The following is a 19,316-nucleotide window of genomic DNA, read 5'->3' as shown; positions in this document are numbered from 1 at the left end:
AGGACTTGCCTGTCAGGGCTGGGCCCCCGGCCTGCGCATCTTGTCCCAACTTACCCCCTGCTCCAAGTTGCAGCTGCTGAGTCTGCTACTTCCTGCAGCACAAGGAAGTCCTAGTCTCAGCCTTCAGACGGGACTCTGGGCGCTGCCCCAGGAGAGGCAGCCAGCCAAGGGGGTGAAAGGTGAACAGGCGGTGGCAGTGCTGAGCCTCGCTCAACTCTCAGCAGCGCCATCCAAGCCAGAACCGGGTGCTGTTTACTTTCAATTTTCAGCTCTTTGGAAAGTTTTACTTCTGGCTCCTGAGTCAGTGTTTATGTCATATAAGGGATCTGCTCTGGAGTAAAAAACGACTTCAGCCCCATTGCCAGGCCCAGGAGCTCACTGGTGGGGGGCGGTAGGAGGGGAGCATGGCCAGCGCTGGGCTTGCCTTGGGAGGCGCCGCAGCCACTCGCACTGCACCTTAAGTGCAGTGAGAGCAGCAAGTCTTTGTTCTGCTCTCCGCTCTGGTGCCACTTAGCCCTTCCCTTGAGAGGATGGCATATCGGACCAGAGCCTTGGTCATGTCTAAATTGTATTTCAGCTTCACAGTAGACATGGGGCAAGGAAGGGGAGTTCTCTTGGTAATGAAGGTACCAGGACCCAGAGAGAGCACGTTTTGGCCTCAAGCAAGTGAGGCAGTTGAACTGGCTGTAGCCCAGTGTCCCTTCCACTCCACCCCACCACCTCCCCTCTGAGAAGGTCCAGGGACACCCTGAAGCAGGGGTAAATGGGGGCACCTGCACCCACGACCCTCCAGGGAACATGTGGCCTATTTAGGGACATCCATCTGGGGACTGGATGGAGGGAACCCAGACCACAGGGGCTTCAATCAGATCACACTTCAGACCAAAGAAGAGGGCTAGAGCATTCTGAGAAGGCATTGCATCACAGGGAGTTGGCCGAACAGGAAGCCACGGACCGAGAGAAGTCCCTGGGTTACAGGGTAGCTCCTCTTGTATTATCTGCTCATCTTGATCTGTTCTCAGATGAGGAAACCAAGGCCCAGAGAAGTGACTTGCCCAAAGCCACTTGGCTAAGAAGTGGTAGAGCCAGGACTAGAACCAGCTCCCTGGACAAGGTTGGAGAACCCCAGCTCCTCACTTTGAGGAGCCCCAGGAGGCCCCATGTTTTCCTGCCACCACTGTTCCTTACTTGTTCCCTGATGCTTTATTTTCTCCCGGTGGAATTCTGCCTACACTGAAACTCCTTTGAGACTTCGGTCTCAAACAACAGACTGAAAGGCCTATCCATGTTCATGGCCTGGGTGTCGAGGTGCCCAGAAAAGAGCAGGTCTCCATATTTGGAAGTGGCAGAAGTTAATGGCAGGCCTGCATAGACTGGGTGGGACAGTCACACCCCTGATGTAGTGCCAGGCTTAACACACAGACCACTGGGAAGTCCAAGGGCAGTATGGTCAGTTGCTCCCTAGACATTCAGTAGCCCCCGCTCTGGGCTTGTCTTCTGCCCTCCATTTCTGCAGTCAGCCAGGCCCGTCCCCACTGTTTTCCCAGCAAAGACATTCCACACCTTTGCTCAAGTTGAGCCTCCACCTGGAACATCTTTTCTCACAGGCTTTGTTCAGATTCCACCTTCATATTGTTTTAAATCCCTCTTCTGGAAAGGACCCTTGCAGGGACTTCACCCCCCATATGACATCCTCAGTCTGATGATCCTGCTTCCATGTGGGCTCCTCCTGCCTCCCCAGGAAGGCTGAGACTCCTCAAAGCACAGCCATAGTGACAATTTCCCAGTGCCCCCAGAGCTCCAGTGAGGAATAGTTAGGGGTGTCCTACTCTGCTGCTAAGTCACTTCAGTCGTGTCCGACTCTGCGATCCCATGGACAGCAGCCCACCAGGCTCCCCCGTCCCTGGGATTCTCCAGGCAAGAACACTGGAGTGGGTTGCCAGTTCCTTCTCCAATGCATGAAAGTGAGAAGTGAAAGTGAAGTCGCTCAGTCGTGTCCGACTCTTCGCGACCCCATGGACTGCAGCCTACCAGGCTCCTCCGTCCATGGGATTTTCCAGGCAAGAGTACTGGAGTGGGGTGCCATTGCCTTTCCCGGTCTTACTCTAGGCAGCGTCAATTATCTGGAGAGGAGACTGCCTCTGCGGCAAATACCTCATTCATTTTTTCATTCATTCCAGAACCAATGATGACTCAAGCTGGAGGGGAGACAGATGCTGATGTACCCGACAACCACAGAGATGAAGCTCAGAGCCTAGGAGCTTGCCCAGCCCCTCTAACGTTGTATGTCCTGGGGTAGCAGCCCTGATAAAGAAGGAAACTTTACTGTTAGGATGATTTTAGACCCTTTGGAGATCAACATAAGCCAAATGCTGCTGACCTTCCATAGCTCTGCTCTGCCCAGGACACAGAGCCAAGCCCCGTCCTGTCCATCCCTGGGTCTGGGCCTTGCAGATAAGCCCCCCGGCCCCTGCAGGTTACTGGGCCCGGGTGTGGGTACTGGGAGGTTGCCTGTGGCTGGTTTACAGATGTGGGCCCAGCTGGCAGGTACAGGCCCCGCTCACGCTGCTCCCTCCAATGGCATGACCTCACCCCCACCCCAGCTGGGCTGAAACCCTGTGTGTCTCGGGTACCACCTCTGTCCGAAGCTGCCCCATCCTTCCCACTGTCATGAATTTCTCTCTGTGCTCCCAGGCTCTGAGCTTCATCTCTGTGGCTGAGGGGTGCATCAGCATCTGTCACCCCCCAGCTTGAGCCATCACTGGCCCTGGAATGAACAAATGAAGGAGATTCGCTGCAAGAGGCAGTCTCCTCCCCAGGTAACGGAAGTCTCTGGCCACCGTGGCTGGGCCCATTCACCGGTCCAGAAGCTCTCAGCCTCCCGTCTCAGGCCTGTCCCAGTGGGAGACACAGCACCAGACTCCAGCCATGCCCTGCAGGAGCACTCAGTCTGGAGGGAGAGGGCCTCAGGCAGTGGCTGGGTGGCTGGTCTCCCCGGCCTGAGGCATCAGGGGTTGCAAGTACCACCAGCACAGGGTGGGTTTCCTTTCTCCCCTTTTAGCCTCGGCCTATCTGGGAGATTGGGAGCAGTCTGCTCTCACCTCTGCTGAGCAGGCCCAGCCACACGCTCCATTCTGCTCTCAGTTCTCCAGCAGAGAACCTACCTGTGGCCTCTCGGTGCTGAGAGCTTGTCAGGGTGTGTGCCCTCCCTTGGCATCTAGAATTCCAGATTGGTGGAGACCCTCAGGATTGCCTGACTGCCATTCCCCCTGTCATATCCAAGCTGCTATTTTAATTCTTGAAATAGTTCTCTGTCTTTCCAGCTCAACTCTGAGCTGTGGAGGTCAGGAACGGTTGGTCTCTCCCTCTCACAGTAGACAACAAGGTGGGGAAATGAAGGAAAGAAGGGCCGCTCAGTATACTGATCCCAGAAGCAGCTGGAGCTGGGCCTCAGCTTCCCATCAGCAGAGCTACTAAGGAGCAGGGAAAGTCTCCACCTCTAGGATCTCCACCAAGCTGGTTCTAGGTGCCTAGGGAGTGGTAGTGTGCGTCCAGCATGTGGGGGCAGGGAGGAGATACCCATCCACGGGATAGACTGCATGCTGTGAGGTCAGCCAAGGTCACCTGCCTCTTCCTCTGCCAGGCCTCCACCTCCGCCCGAGGGCCTTGCTCTCCACCACCAGCCTGGGGTGGCTTTCCTGTATCCTTCAAGCTCCTTCAAGGCAGGAACCCAGCACAGAAATAAAGGATTGGTTAAACAGATGGATGAAGCATAAAAGAATCCAAAGGACCACAATGCCATAAGCCCAAAGCACTCACCTTAAAGGAGGAATTAATGGGACTTCCCTGGTGGTCCAGAGGCTAAGACTGCGCTCCAGTGTAGGGGGCCCAGGTTCAATCCCTGGTTGGGGAACTAGACCCCACATGCTGCAACTAAAAAAAAAAAAGATCCTGCATGCTGCAGCAAAGAAAATTGAAGATCCCACATCCTGCAACTAAGACCCAGTTTAGCCAAATAAATAAATATTAGAGGTGAGGGGATTAGTGATAGCCATCAGCCCGAGACAGGGAAATGTTTGGTAGCAGGGCTGTGGGTATGTGCTTCACGTTACCTGGCAGGTCACACACAGGACACCCACATTTCAGAGGACAAATGACTTGCCTAGACTCCTGCAGCAAGAGAGAGACCACCCCTCCTCCAGAGGCACAGGAGGAGTCTGAGCAGCGGTTCACATCTTAGCTCTGCTACTCTGTGAGGGTGTGTATATCCTGAGTTTATCTCACCTGAACTGTCGTTTCCTCATCCATCCATGAACCACATACCAGCCTGCAGGGTCAAGGTGAGGCTTAAACACACTCAGGTGTGTAAGGTGCCTTGTGAATCAGTCAGCTGTATCCCAGTATTAGCCGAAGGAGCGAAAGACGAGAGGAGTCAAAGTCATCTCTAGGCTGTGCCATGTGCGCAGTGCTAACCTTGCTGACCTCTTCCCCTCCAGGACAAGAGCAAGGCCACCAGAGGATCCCTGTCCCAAAGGCCTTGTCGCCCCAGACCCAGCTCGCTGCCGCCCACCCTGCCTGAGGAAGAAACTCGCAGGATTGCACGGATATTTTCTTCCCAGTTCTCCCAGAAGGACTAATACAGCCCAAAAGACTGAGGGAAGGACGACCCGCCCACTCACCCTCAGCCTTGTCCGTCTTCCTTCAGGGCTGTGAGAGCCCTAAGACCACCACCAGCCTAGTCCCTGGACACCAGTCACCCCAGACTAGAGGAGCATCCCAAACCGGGGCCGTGTCCACCTGCCAGGACTTAAGCTTCCTCCAATGGTGAGGCAAAGGCGGGACACAGTGGATTCCAATGCCCAAGTGGCCCACCAAAGCAGACATCCTTCAGCTGGAAAGCTCCTCCCAGTGTCCTCCACAGAGCCTGCTGCTGACACAAGCCTACCCTCTCCCTGAATATGATGGGCCCTTTTGCCTTTAAGGGTTGGGGAAGGTGGGTGGAGAGTTTGGGCATCGGGCATAGCCAGGGAAATCCAAGGACCACTTCCAGTTTATTTGCTTGGGAATAAGGGTATTTTATAGATAAAATTATTTTTATGCTGTGTTGAATTAATCAGTAGGAAAGGAGGGGGAAATTACCTCCTTCGAACTTTTTATCTGATTGTCTGAAATTCTAACCATGCTTTTAACTTATTGTTTTTACCCAGCTCTGAAGGTCATTGTTCCTGCCTGTGTTTGAATAAAATGATACTGGTATTTGTATTCTGTGCACAAGTGTTTACTGGGTTGGCCTCTGGAGTGTTAGGAATTTGTGCTCTAACAGCCAGAGGGAAAACTTGACAACCATCTCGGCCCTTGGAGAAGGCTCATCTGGAACCAGGGGGCTAGGGTCACCATGAGACTTCTGACTCCCCCAAAGATTAGGTTGGTCCAGATTGGAGTGACACCTAGTATTTCCTCTGCTGGTTCCTCAAGCCTGTCAGCCAAGTAAAGCGGTCGCATGCTACAGGCCTGCTTGAATCCCCCATCTCTCTGGGATGAGTACATAGTTCTGGCTTAGACTGTCAGACTCCACACATTTGAGCAGCTACCACAGACAGGGTCTGTGTGGCGAGGATTACAAAGGGGCAGAGGGGAGGGGAGAGGAGGGAGCAACATGAAGGGCCCCGCTTTCCACCCCAAGCACAGGTCATCTCAATCCTCAGAGCAGCCCTCCAACCCACATACTGTGGTTCGCATCTTATAATTAATCTGAAGCTCAACAGAGTTACGTGACTTGCCTCTGTTCACGTACCTAGGAAGTAAGTCACCACATGAGACACCTCCAGACACATCAGAAGGCTTCTGTGCCCAGGGTACGGTCAGTTAAGTGTTGTGAATTCAGAGAGTTTGGGGAGGTTTTGGGGGGGAACCATGTGGACTGGAACAGTCAGAGAAGGCTTGCTTAAAGTCTGGGGTAAGCCAGCAGGGCATCTGGGGCCACATGCGGTGGAGGGGAGAGCAGAGAGCGGCTGGTTCTGCTGCTTCCTGATAGGTGCCCCCAGGCCTGACTACGCCTCTGTCTGAGCCTCTGTCACCTCATCTGTAAAGCAAGATAACAAGCCCCACTTCAGTGGGTTGCTGCTAAGCTTAAATTATGACATTTGTGAAAGTGCTTCGCCTGCACTTGGCCCTTGGCGGAAGCTCAGGAAATGCCTGCCCCACCCACTCCTCCCCCACTGAGCAGAGCAAGTCAGTAGACAGGCGAATTCACCACTAACCGTGAGACAGGCAGGACAGGCCCCAGAGGGGACCCAGAGGAAACAGGCTGCCTTCCTCGTCGGTCAAGTGCCGTCAGACCAGCGTGTCCCCTTCATCTGTTCATCTGGGCCCCTAACCTTCAGGCTGCCAGCTCACCCCCTCCCCAGCGTCTCCCTCAGCTCACCAGCTGCCTGCCTGCCAGGAGATTTCAAGGCCCAGGTCTCCACCTGCCTTGAAGCTACACACAACCCACAGAGGGGCCATCAGAAGTCCAGGCCTGAGGGCTTTAGCCTCAGGTGACAAATATTCGTAAATCCTGCTCCAACTCCTGTAAATAACTCGATGGGGTCCAGTTAGGATAAGGACTCCTACCCAGGCGGAGGGCAGCCTCCAGTAACACAGGCACCCTGAGGGTCTGAACCCCCCCTCTACTCCTACAGATACTCTACCAGCATCTTCTCCCCAGAAGGTGGTTGTCTTTCCCAACAACAGCTCAGAAGCACCCTGCCGAGCATGCAGCGCAGGGTGAGGCCAGAAGGAGCATGCTTGTTCCACCACAGCCAGTAGAACCAGCCGCTGTCTCCCCACTGCCCTCAGCACCCCCACCACAGAGCCCCGCAAATGGGTGCTGCTGATCTCCCAGAGGCTGGTTGATTTCAACCCATAGCAGCCAACTCTGGAACTTCTAGCACAGGCTGGATTCTGGGGAAACGGAGCCAAAGCAGACAGGGCTGGCCCTGCCCTCAGAGAGCACCCAGGCCCACGTGAGCTCAGCTGCCCACACTCTGGGTTTCTCCAGGGCCCACTGCCCCTATTTACCCCTCCACACCTCCTGGCTGCAATTCCCCCACCACCTCCAGACTGCCATTCTCAGGTGGAGCCAAAAACCTCCTTCCAGAGCCCTCCTCACCTCGACGACCTGAGCAGCTCCCCTTATAGGACTAACCCAGCTGCCTGTTCTGTTGACATTAGAGCAGGGCCTGGCCCGAGGAGGAGGACCTTGGTACTTGATCTGGACCCATAACCACTTGTTCTGTGGCCACGGCTCTATGCCCAAGTCTAGAAGTGGCCTCTGCCTCACCAAATTAACTCCCATCCCTCTCTACCTCTTCCTCTCTCCTCCCCTTCCCCTTCCCCTCCCTCTTGGTCACCAGGTTCCCAGGTTCAGACTTGCCCAACCTTTACCCTCAGTGCCTATCACTGGCTGCTGCAAGGGACCCTCCCCAGATCCCCTTAGCTCCAGTGGTGTCCATGCTGAAGCCTCCAAGTGTCATGTCACAGAGAGTAGTATTCACAGCAGATAGGTCCAAAGTACATTATCATTTACAGGCTGGAAGTCAGGCCCTGCCACATAACTGTATGACCTGGGCACGTCCCTGTCCCTCCCTATCAGTTCTCTCCTCTGTAAACTAAGCATTAAAATGCATGAATCCTCAGTCATAAAAAGGCATGAAGTGCTGACACATGATCCAACAAGGATGAACTTGGAAATCACTATGGTAAGTAAAAGAAGCCAGTCACAAAATGTCACATCACATAGTGTGTGATTCTATTTGTATGAAATGTTCAGGATAAGCAAATCTATAGAGACAAAGTAGATTAATGATTGCCTGGGTGGCTTTGGAGGGAAGGGAAATCAGAAATGACACTGTTGTGTACGGAGATGTGTGGGGAGGGAGGTAACGAAAATGTTCTAAAACTGTGATGACTGATGGCTGTGTAACTGAATACGCTAAAAACCACTGAACTGTACCAGTTAAACAGGTAAATTGCATGGGAATTATGTCTTAATAAAGCTTTGGGAAAAAAGACTCCTAATCATACCTACCTCATAAGAGTTGTGAAAGAAATAATGTATGTAAAGTTTCTAGCACGTGGTAGGCACCAAGAAATGAGTTAGCATCCATTGTTACTATTAAGAGAAGGCCCAGGGGAGCCCTGACGAGACCATCGTGGCAGCCTTGGCCTTTGGATTCTCAAGAGTGACAAGTCCAACCCCCACCACCCCATATACACCCTCATCACCCAAAGGAGCTCTTCTCTCATCAACTGCAATGGGGTGTTTTAAAGAAGCCCAAGTCAAGGGAACTGAAGCAGGTCTGGAACTCTGACCTCCCCCCTCGCATCCCTGCCCTGCACCAGCCGCCTCTGGTCAAGTGACCAGGCTGTCAAGTAGCTACTCCAGGGTAAGGTTTCAGGTCAGCCAGAGTGTATAAAGACAGGTGCCAACCCAGAGGCTGCGGAGACACCAGCAAATGGCAAAGGGGAGATCAGATCCCTGCTGCCGCCTCCTGGGATGGAGCCCTGACGAGCCCTAAAGAGGCCCCATGCTTCCACCACCCTGGCTGCCCCTATAGGTAAGACCCCACCCTCCAGCCCATCTTCCTCCTCCATGTTCTCCCAAAGGCAGCTGGCAGCCAGAGCTGGTAGCACACAGCAGGTAGAGCCTGAGTCAAGAGGAGGGAAAGGCAGCCCTGATGAGGGCGCTGCTGGCGCTGGGACTCCACCCCCACTCCTGTCTCTCACCAGGGACTCGCTTCCCTTTTGCTCTGCTGGCGGCCTCTGCTGTGACTTTGCAAATCCCCAAAGAGAAGATGTGGTTTTCTCCTTAGTCTGGCCCAGAGTACCCGCAATTCCTCCAGAGCATAAAGCCCTTTCCCCAGGAGGCCCTCCTCCCTGACTCAGCAGGCGTGCAGGAGAGGCTTTGCCGGGAAGGTGGGGTCAAGGGCATCTCAGAACAGGAACTCTGATCCCTGCTCCAGAGCCACCACGGAGAACTTGTTTCTAATGCAGATTTCCAGGGCCCTGGCTCAGACCTGAATCTCGGGCTGAGGGCCAAGAATCTGGTCTGTAAATAAGCGGCTCCAGGTACCCTGAGCTTGCTCTGAAGTCTGAGACTGGGAGGTGGGCCTGGAGCAGGTGCCATACACTGGGCTCGAATCCCTATCCATCCCTCTAGCCTTGTGACTAGCTGAAGCCCTCAAAGCCTCCGGGCCCTTGGACCCAGACAGTCACAGCAACTATCTCGTAGCCTTGTAAAGGGGTTGAATTAGTCACTGCTTCTAAAGCCCTCAGCGCAGTGTCTGGTGCGAAAAGTGCTCAGCAGATGTTAACGGGGCACCACTACTCTGGGTGTGCAAGGCTGGAATGACTCGTTCCTCATGCTCCAGCAGAGCACAGAGAGAAACTTCTGCTCTACCCTTCACCTATGTCAGTGGGATAGGTCTGCTGGCCGCTGCTGCTGTTGCTACTGCGAAGTCGCTTCAGTCGTGTCCGACTCTGTGCAACCCCATAGAAGGCAGCCCGCTAGGCTCCCCTGCCAGTTGCCATTTCCTTCTCCAATGCATGAAAGTGAAAAGTGAAAGTGAAATCGCTCAGTCATGTCCGACTCTTTGCAACCCCATGGACTGTAGCCCACCAGGCTGCTGGCCGCTAGGGCTTCCCAAGTACCCTTTCAGGAGGCTGGAATAAAGGAAGAGGTTGGGGAGCACCAGCCTCAGGACCCGTACCTCTGCCCACCCTGGTGGCACTCCCCGTCCCGCCCCCACGTGACCAGTGAAAGTCTAGAGCCCACCCCGCCTGAGTCCATGCCCATCCACTCCGCCCCCGTGGGGGGCTCAAGACAGCCTCTGGAACAAGTTCTGGCTTGCCTCCTGGCTGCTGCTCTTGACCAAGGCCAGGCTCCAACACCTCTGGTGCACCATCCCTTCAACCTCACTGGTCTCAGAGCCTCCACTGGCTCCCTCCCTGTCCAGCCCCGACGCCTACACCAGCCTGACCTAAACACAGGTCTGATGGTGTCATCCCTCAACTTGAAAACACCAGCCAGTCCCCATTCTTGCTAGATTAAGTACAGCTAGGGCATTTGAGGCCCTCCATCAAAGAACACTGTGGGCATCTATCTCAGCTTCTTCCCCATTTCCCCACATCGGCCCATGGGGTCCCTTGGTCAACTGGTCCTCCCTGGGCCCCTCTGGCCCTGGGCCATCTGGATACCAGGCTGCACAGAGAAGCGGGATAAATAGCTCCTGTCCTTGCTTTGGGGCCCCCATCTAGGGAAAAATCACGGCAGTTAATGAACTAATTCTAGGGACTTCCCTGACTGTCCAGTGGTTAAGATTCCATGCTTCCACTGCAGGGGCCACAGGTTCGATCCCTGGCCAGGGAACTAAGATCCCACATGCTGTGCAGCCAAGGGGGGGAAAAAAAAGTGAGCCAATTCTAAAGGTCTGGGACAGAGGCAGCCAAGGACAAAGGAGGTTCAGAAGGGAAGCCATATCTGATGGTTCAGCCCCCTGGCTGGGGACACAGGCTCCCCAGGGAGACAGACCCAGCCCAGAAGGCACAGTTCATGAAGCGCTCAAAGCCACCCAGTGGGGCCTGGCCCATCACAAACACTCCATACCAGGGGCCAAGGGCAAGGAATGTGCAGTCACACGGCTCTAGGGGCCCCACCTCCGCACCTCAGTTCCTAACTCTTGAGAGTGGAGTGAAAATACCTAACTTGGCAGAGTTCTTCTATTAGAGCCTGGGTGGCCACCAAACATTTTGGAAAAGGGATACTCGTACAACCAATAAGAGACACTAGAGAACACAGCGCCCCGGGGCCTCTCCTGCCCTGGGAATCAGGCTCTCAGATTCCTGAAGTTGAGGATCTCGGCAGCCCTGCTCCTGTCAGAGGAGGAGCTGGACAGGGGAAAGGCCAGGGCCTGAGGGAAGAGAGGCTGACGGGATGTGGGCACTGGGAGCTGCTCCTGCACTCCCTCAGACACATGCATTCCAACCCCTAAAGAGGAGCCAGAGCCTCCCCACCAGGGACCAAGCCTCCTGGCAGTTGCTGGGCTTCTGTCGGGCGAATGGGAAGGAGGACGGTGTTCCCTCGGCTGGCCCGCCATGCTGTCCCCTCAACCAGACTCAGCTCCGCATCGGCCCTCAGGGAGCAACGCAGAAAGGCAGGCAGATAGGCTGTGGGGCGAGCACTGCGGGGGGAGCCCAAGCCCTGACTGTGACAGGCACCGGTCTCGGCCTCCCCGGGCGCGTTGTCTTCCTCTGCCAGCCTGGACAGCCGTGCCCACCAGACCTCCTCACCAAGCTGCTGTTGCACATGCTTAGCACTTAAGTCCCCAGGGAGGGGGGTTGCATGTAATTCAAAGGGCATTGAATATCCGCAACAAAAAGGCAAGATGGTGGACATCCATTCTACCACATCCACTGGGGCCGCTGAGTGGAATGAACAGCGAAAGAGGTCTTATTGCCACCACAAGACCTTGGCTGCAGTTCCGTGAATTTGAGGAAGTCTCTCTCCATCTTAAGCCTCTCTTTTCCCACCTGTAAAATAGATTTAAATGCCATCCTGCCCTCTTTCCAGCACTGTTTCAAGCCTAGCAGAGCAGAGCAATCCACGCTCTGACACTGGTGACTCTGAGCAGGCCAACATCTCTGAGCCCCCACTGAATCAGCCCAAAGTGGGGAGAGGAGAGAAGCTACCCCACAGCCAAGCTGTGAGAATTCAGTGAGACGGTGTGTAGAGGTCCGCCCCCAAAGCCTCATGCTCCAGCCATTCCCTTCTCCTCCTCTAAACCTGCCCTGGACTGTCTCACAGAGCAACCTGGAGCCCCCTCCCACTTCTCCAGCTGCTGCAGTCTTGCCCACCTTCCCAGGCTCTCCTCCCACCCCTACCATGTTGACTTGGGATGGCAGGACCTAAAGTGATAAGGCTGGGTAAGCTCTCCATATACCAGCATATTAAAAAAATAGAAACATCACTTTGCTTACAAAGGTCCATATAGTCAAAGCTATAGTTGTTCCAGTAGCCAGGTACAGATGTGTGAGTTGAACTATAAAGAAGGCTGAGCTCCGAAGAATTGATGTTTTTGAACTGTGGTGCTGGAGACAACTCTTGAGAGTCCCTTGGACAACAAGGAGATCAAACCAGTCCATCCTAAAGGAAATCAACCCTGAATATTCATTGGAAGGACTGATGCTGAAGCTGAAACTCCAATACTTTCGCCACCCGATGTGAAGAGCTGACTCATTGGAAAAGACCCTGATGCTGGGAAAGATTGAAGGCAGGAGGAGAAGGGGACGACAGAGGATGAGATGTTAGGATGGCATCACCGACTTGATGGACATGAGTTTGAACAAATTCTGGGAGATAGTGAAGGACAGAGAAGCCTGGCGTGCTGCAGTCCATGGGGTCACAAAGAGTGGGACATGACTGAGCAACCAGACAACAACCATACCCCAGGGAGCATGCGTTCCCCAGGAAGCGGCTTGAGGCTGGGGAAGGAGAAGAGGGTTGTGGTGCGGAGTCAGAACCAGGTCTGTCTCTGCCTGAGCCTTTATGCAATGAAGACCACTTCCAACGGGGAAGGGAAAGGGCAGGGTGAGGATGGCAAGAGATTAGGGAGGAAAGCAGCCTGTTCTTATAAGTCAAATCCACACAGCTAAGACAGCCCTGCTCAGGCTTTTCACTTAGAAACCCAATCCTGGTGCTGAGGGGAACCTGAACCTGGGGATGGGTCTGGAGGGCACACGTCCCATCCCCTCCCCTGGCCTGTCCCCTGCAGCCTTCTCCATGCACTGAAGCCCAAGGCTGGGCTGCAGCCTCTCTCCTTGGACCTCCACTGGGCCCTGGAGGGACCGGGCAGGGCCTCTGGGACCATGGTTGGACTGCAACCTTCAGAGAGGCCCCCCACAACGGCTGTGAAGTTCCTGGGGGCGGGCACGGCGGCCTGCTTTGCTGACCTCCTCACCTTTCCACTGGACACAGCCAAGGTCCGCCTGCAGGTAAGTGCCCTTTGGCCAAGGGTCATTGTTCCCAACAATGGAGGGGCTGAGTTCTCCACCAGGGCACCTACAGCGTCTGCCCACCTGCCCTTCTTCACAGAGAACCCTGAGCAGGTCATTCACTATCCATGACCCTACCTCACCATCCTCTCATCACCATCACCCAAGATCTTAATTCCTTGGCAGGACATGCCAGGGTCCTTATATGGCCTTGCCCTACTTTGTAAGCCATAAAGTGAGAAGTAAGGAATTACCGTGTGAGCTTGGGCAAGTCACAGACAACTTGTAATGAGAAAAATCATCACCCTCCGTTTTACCGCACTATGTACAACAGTTTGTGAGCTGGCAACTGCTACACAGAACTGTCATTTTTACTGAGACGTGACACTGTGACCAGGCTTGTTCCGAGGTCCAGCCCCAGGCAGGGCCCCCTGCACACAGCCCCACCCAAGTCCTCATGCTCTTCGGGGTGTCCCTCAGATCCAGGGGGAGAACCAGGTGGCCCAGGCGTCCCGGAGTGCCCAGTACCGCGGGGTGCTGGGCACCATCCTGACCATGGTGCGCACCGAGGGCCCCTGCAGCCTCTACAGCGGGCTGGTCGCCGGCCTGCAGCGCCAGATGAGCTTCGCCTCCATCCGCATAGGCCTCTACGACTCCGTCAAGCAGTTCTACACCCCCAAGGGATCGGACCGTGAGTGCTGAGGGGTGGGTCAAAGCAGGATCTAGGCTGTGGGTCAGGGGATCAGGGCAGTGCAGACTCAGACACAGAGCTGAGGCTTGGGAAGCTGGTAACAGGGGCTCGTGAGGAGACTGAGCCTCTGTCGTGGATCCAGAACCCTGGCCTGAGAGAGGTGGGCTTGGGGCAGGGGCAGCCCCCAGAGACCAGCATCAGGCCCGCAGAGGTGCAGGGTAGTACAACGCTGGCCCGCTTGCTCTCCTCCTCTCCAGACTCCAGCATCGTTACCCGGATTTTGGCGGGCTGCACCACGGGGGCCATGGCAGTGACCTGTGCCCAGCCCACGGACGTGGTGAAGATCCGCTTTCAGGCCAGCATGCACACTGGGCCAGGGAGCAACAGGAAGTACAGTGGGACAATGGATGCCTACAGGACCATCGCCAGGGAGGAAGGGGTTCGGGGCCTGTGGAAAGGTACGTCTGGACTCTAGGCTTGGGGGGCTTGGGCAGCGTCTTCTCCACCCTAGGGCTGGGACAGGGAACTGAGCAAGCAGGGAGCTCCCATCACGACTATTCCAGCAGTTCTAAAGGAATATCCTAACATATCCCAATGTGCCAGCTGACGAGCCATACTGCCCCAAATTCAGTTCAGTTTACCAACCCTTCACCACGGGCAGGGCTGTGAGGGAGATAGAAATGAACAGAGGATACCCTCAGGGCTCACAGTCACAGAGGAGGGGGCCATGTCAAGGAGCAGCCATTCCACAGGGCAGGAGGTGCTGAGTTCACACAGAGGTGCAGGCCACGAAGGCTTAGGGGGTTGCGGGGCAGAGGCGATGTAAAAGTTGGGCCTTAAAGTTCCAGTGAGCTCCCGGTGTATTTAAAGGGAAGGAAGGGCCTCCCCTATGAGGGGTGACTGCTGTGCATGGAGAAGAAACAGTGGCCACTGAGGGAAGCAGTCATGAGGAGGGGGCTTCCTTGGGAACAAAACTGTAAGGTTCCCTGTGTGTTTAAGGGAACCCACCTTGACAAATAACGTTGTCTCTCCCACATGTGGCCAGGGCTCACATGAATCTTGCAGAAGAAAACAATGGCCCAGTGACGGTTAAAGGCAGGATGCCTGAGTCACAGCCTTGCTTGCTGTGTGCCTTCCTGGAGCCCAGCCCTCATCTGTGAAACCAGCAGGCGGTCTCGACCCTCTCCAAGGGCCCTGCCATGGCTGCAACCTGTCACTGTTTCAAAAGCCTACCATTCCTCTCCCAAGAAAGGCTTCCTTTTCTGGGTCTAGCCAGGTCTCAGGGAGGCATATTTTAATTTTGATGGGTATTGCAGTTTATCCTCTGAAATGTGGCCCAAACACACACAAGAGGGTCTCTCTGCTTTTTGTATCTAAAATGGACATGGGTAATCTGAGAGCTTTTAACATCAGAAAGGAGAGTGTGGAATCTGACCGTCTAGGATGGGCTCCTCTAGACCACTGGAACAAGGCACCATATCCCCGCACTGGGCCTGTGGCCTTGCAGCCAGGGGGTCCGCTTCTTCTATTTCGCACTCATCAGCCCCACCCTCTTCCTGACAGGAGTTCTGCCCAACATCACGAGGAATGCCATTGTCAACTGTGGTGAGATGGTGACCTATGACATCATCAAGGAAAAGCTGCTAGACTACCACCTGCTCACCGGTGAGGCCCTGGGCTCCAGGCAGATAGCCCTCCCAGTCTGGAGGGGACTGGGACTCCACAGAGTGGGTACCACCCACAGGCAACCGGGCTTTAGAAGGAGTGGAGGGAGGCACGGTGCCCAGCATTGTTAGGATGAGTAAGGAAGAACCCTAGACAGGAGGCCAGAGACCTGGGCTCCAGCCCAGCACCATTTCTCCCTGTGCACCTTCAAGCAAGGGTCACCTTCTCTGACCAGTTTCCTCTAATGAGGTGATTGGGCCGGATTAGCTTCCAACTCTGGGACAGTCCAGCTTTGTGAGTCCTTATCAAGAGCCCCACCTTGGCACTGCAAGAGATTTGGAAAACGCTATCCTCATACTTGGGCTTCCCTGGTGACTCAGATGGTAAAGAATCTGCCTGCTATGCAGGAGATACAGGTTCTATCCCTGGGTCAGGAAAATCCCCTGGAAGAGGAAATGGAACCCACTCCAGTATTCTTGCCTCAGGAAGTCCCATGGGCAGAGGAGGCTGGTGGGCTACTGTCCAGGGGCTCGCAGAGAGTCAGATATGCCTGAGCACAAGAACTAGACTATGCCAACCTCATGCTCAAGGAGCTCAGCTTCATTAGGAACCAACGACGAACACACGTGAAACAGAAAACAAGGGCCCTCTTCATCTCACAGCCCAATATCTGCTCTTCCCCACCCTGCGACAGACAACTTCCCCTGCCACTTTGTCTCTGCCTTTGGAGCTGGCTTCTGTGCCACCCTGGTGGCCTCCCCAGTGGACGTGGTGAAGACGCGGTATATGAACTCGCCCCCAGGCCAGTACCACAGCCCCTTCGACTGTATGCTGAAGATGGTGACCCAGGAGGGCCCCACAGCCTTCTACAAGGGGTGAGCTCCCCTCCTGCCACCAGCACCCCTTCCTAGAGAACCAGGCCTCCCTCCCCGTCTCCCTTCCTCCCCTCCATGTACAGCGTGTCTGCCATGGGATCACCTAGAAACGCAGTGTTGAACAGCACAGATGTAAATGCCACAAAGGAAAATCACAATATAAAGACCTAAGGAAATGTTTCTTTGAAAAGAGGGGACCAAATCTGAATTGAAGATCAGGGAGGCCTATCTGAGAAAAAAAAAAAAAAAGGAGTCTAGGCATAGATCCAAGTGCATCCCCCAAACACACAGGAAGGGGAGGAGGAGGGAAAGGTGCTTGGTAATCCTGAGGCTTTTCCCTGACCCACCGCCATCACTACGGATCGCCACCGCCGACAGCCCATGTGCTTCACATGTTCCTGGCATCTACCATTCCCTCTGCATGGAAGCCATTCCTGCGCCGTCCACGTGCCCTACACCTTAACTGTCCTTCAAGACTAGTTCAAATACCACCTTTTCCCTAACACTCGCAGATACAAATTCTCCCCCTCTGTGAACTTCAGCAATACTTCCCTGATACCATTTTTATGGTACCCACCACTTCCTACTTTGTAGGATAGTATTTGTAAGTTTAAATGATCCCGCATGCTAGAGTGCAAGCTCCTTGCAGCTAAGGACTGTGGCTTATACAGCTGACCCTTGAACAAATGCCAGGGTTACAGACACGCACCCCATGCAGTTACAACTTATAGTCGGCCCTCCATACACGTGGTTCCTCTGTTGCCATGGTTTCTGCACATCCCTCGTCCCACACCCACAGATTCAACCAATCTCAGATCATCAGTATTTAATATTAAAGAAACTCTATAAGTGGACCCACACAGTTCAAACCTGTGCTGTTCAAGGGTCAACTGTATACATCTTCCACTTCTCAGAGTCCCCGGCACAAAATCAGCTCTTTATAATAAAGTTATGAATAGTCACCGTGACCACCAAGTCACTGAGCATGAGGACTTGGGTTAACGCTTCACATATATTATCTCCACACTCCCCCTGAACTGGGCCAGTTCTCCACATTTACTGAGAAGGAGAATGAAACTCAGAAAGGTCACGGAACTTGTTCCAGCTCACAAAGTTTAAATGGAAGAGCCACGGCTCAAACCCTGACCTTTAGACACCACCCACTCCATCCCACACTGAGCTCTTTGCTTGGCCCTCGTACCTCCACCACTGAGGATGGTTTTCTGATACCCATCGTTGGATTAGGCCCAACAAGCACACATGTCCTCGACCCCGCCATCAGGAGGCTCTTCATCCCACTTGTCTCAGTTCGTACTTTCACCTGGGAAACATTCCCTGAGCACTTCATGGGTGCTGGGCCCTGTGCTGTGCTTCTTTTGAAGAGCAGCTAACAAGCAGGGGACATTTATTGAGGATTTACTAATACCGAACCCTGTCCATTATCACTGAATCCTCTCAACAGTGTCCTCCAGTTACAGGTAAGTAAACTGAGGGTGAGAAAGGTTAAGAAGCTGGTCAAGCTGGGATTTGAACTCAGGACCATCCCCAGAGTTCACATTTGCTGCCCCCGTGCCATCTTCCCTGTGAGAGGCCCAGGCTGAGGGTTCAGGAGAGGCCCTGGTGTGAGATTCCGGTGCGCAAGCCAAGTCCCACAGAGACAAGAACAACCAGTCCAGCAAGGAGAAGAACAAGCAGAAGGACCAACGTGGGCAAAGGTGTGGGAGGAAGGGTCTGACAGGAGCTGAGAGAACCAGGAGGGGATTAGCGGAGAGACAGGCTGAAGAGGAGAGCAGGAGCCAGGCTCCTCCCGGAGTCGGTGAACCATAGCTGAGGTGAGGTGGTCACAGGACAGGCTGGCTCTTGGGAGATTAGCTAAATTTGGCATCAAGTTGTTTTCGCCTTGCAATGCCTCCAGCTGGGGGCAGGCGCCTCCTCAGGGGTGGCTGCCCAGGTTGTAAACGAGCCCAGAAACACTCAGCGGTGGAGCGGAGTCAGGGGTTTCAACTGAGCTATCTCACCCAGGTCTCTAAAAAGAAACTGGCAGCAATCATAGCTACCTGATAAAACGGTGAGAATTAACTGCCTAACACAGTAACTCTGCTCAAAGTGCTAGTTTTCTTTCCTTGCCTGACTCCGACTTCTGCCTAAATTCCTTCAGTAGGAAGGAAATGACAGAACAATCTCAGAAGTGCTCCTGACTAACGGAAGTTCAGCAGCAGCACCGAGTGGGGAGGGCACACAGATCTATGCGGGACTCCAGTCCACCCACCTGACCAGTGGTTGTCTCCCTCATCAGATTTACACCCTCTTTTCTGCGTTTGGGATCCTGGAATGTGGTGATGTTCGTCACCTACGAGCAGATGAAACGGGCCTTGATGAAAGTCCAGATGCTACGAGACTCTCCATTTTGACTAAGACAAGGCTACTTAGTATTTAACTAGGACAAAACCAGTTCAGGTTGGAATAAAGCAGTGGGTCCACGCCACAGGGACACAGACCCGTACATGTTTGTTTACAGAACTGTTTACTTGATGCTGACTCAAGAGACAGAAGAATAGGAAGGACTGTGGTCTTCAGTGCTTTGTCTTAAGAACACCTTTGTTTTGCACTGACAAGGTGGAAAATAAATTATATTAATTTGTGAAATCCATCAGGTTGGATGCCTAACATTTAGGCAAGGAAAAATAAACCAAAACAGATCTATTTGGGTAAAACAGAAGTTTGCATACTTATATCCCCTGGAAGATCTGATTAGATGATGAATTATAAACAGGAATGACTGCAAGCATGGAACAAGAGTGTCCCGCATTTCCCTTGGAAATCAGCTAAGGAATCTAGTGAGACACCACCAAAGCAACACAAAGACTTTTGACTGCAGCCTTCGGTTAGCCACAGATGATCAGCTGTATTTGTTATGTGTCTGCGTGTAGAATCCACTGGGATTGTGGGAAATGTGAGAGAGGAAAAAAAGAGAAAACCTAGACACTGTGTCAAAGGAGCACGGCTGGGCCAGTGTGAGGCTGAGACCCATAAATATTCGCTGACAACACTGGAGA

At 53.9% G+C, this 19,316-nt stretch overlaps 2 protein-coding genes across 5 annotated transcripts in view; both read left to right on the top strand.

Moving 5' to 3' along the window:
- C2CD3 (C2 domain containing 3 centriole elongation regulator) overlaps positions 1–5,148 on the top strand; it is a 122,841-nt gene extending 117,693 nt beyond the window's left edge. For both annotated transcript variants that reach the window (XM_068989325.1, XM_068989326.1), the window contains exon 33: positions 4,497–5,148. In XM_068989325.1, the coding sequence (XP_068845426.1) occupies positions 4,497–4,637 (141 nt within the window). In that variant the 3' untranslated portion in view covers positions 4,638–5,148. The remainder of the gene's footprint in view (positions 1–4,496) is intronic.
- A 7,755-nt stretch (positions 5,149–12,903) lies between these two features.
- Positions 12,904–18,671, top strand: UCP3 (uncoupling protein 3). 3 transcript variants are annotated; one of them, XM_068988469.1, is made up of 6 exons: positions 12,904–13,029; positions 13,510–13,720; positions 13,978–14,178; positions 15,284–15,385; positions 16,080–16,260; positions 18,557–18,671. In XM_068988469.1, the coding sequence occupies exons 1-6, from the start codon at positions 12,904–12,906 to the stop codon at positions 18,669–18,671; spliced, it is 936 nt and encodes a 311-aa protein (XP_068844570.1). The 3 variants fall into 3 exon arrangements, with proteins under 3 accessions (XP_068844570.1, XP_068844572.1, XP_068844571.1); XM_068988471.1 differs by lacking the exon at positions 13,978–14,178; XM_068988470.1 differs by lacking the exon at positions 15,284–15,385.
- Positions 18,672–19,316: the final 645 nt, after the last annotated feature.

This window comes from Capricornis sumatraensis, chromosome 16, assembly GCF_032405125.1.
Source record: "Capricornis sumatraensis isolate serow.1 chromosome 16, serow.2, whole genome shotgun sequence".
Classification (NCBI taxonomy): domain Eukaryota; kingdom Metazoa; phylum Chordata; class Mammalia; order Artiodactyla; family Bovidae; genus Capricornis; species Capricornis sumatraensis.
The sequence above is the reverse complement of the archived record's forward strand: the minus strand, read 5'-3'. Positions and strand labels throughout refer to the sequence as shown.

Bases quoted from the DNA above. Each gene is read 5' to 3' on its own strand.
- UCP3 (XM_068988469.1), top strand. From the start codon at position 12,904: ATGGTTGGACTGCAACCTTCAGAGAGGCCCCCCACAACGGCTGTGAAG. The intron at 15,386-16,079 runs GTGAGGCCCTGG...ACCCTGCGACAG, and splicing joins AGACTACCACCTGCTCACCG to ACAACTTCCCCTGCCACTTT. The intron at 16,261-18,556 runs GTGAGCTCCCCT...CTCCCTCATCAG, and splicing joins CCCACAGCCTTCTACAAGGG to ATTTACACCCTCTTTTCTGC.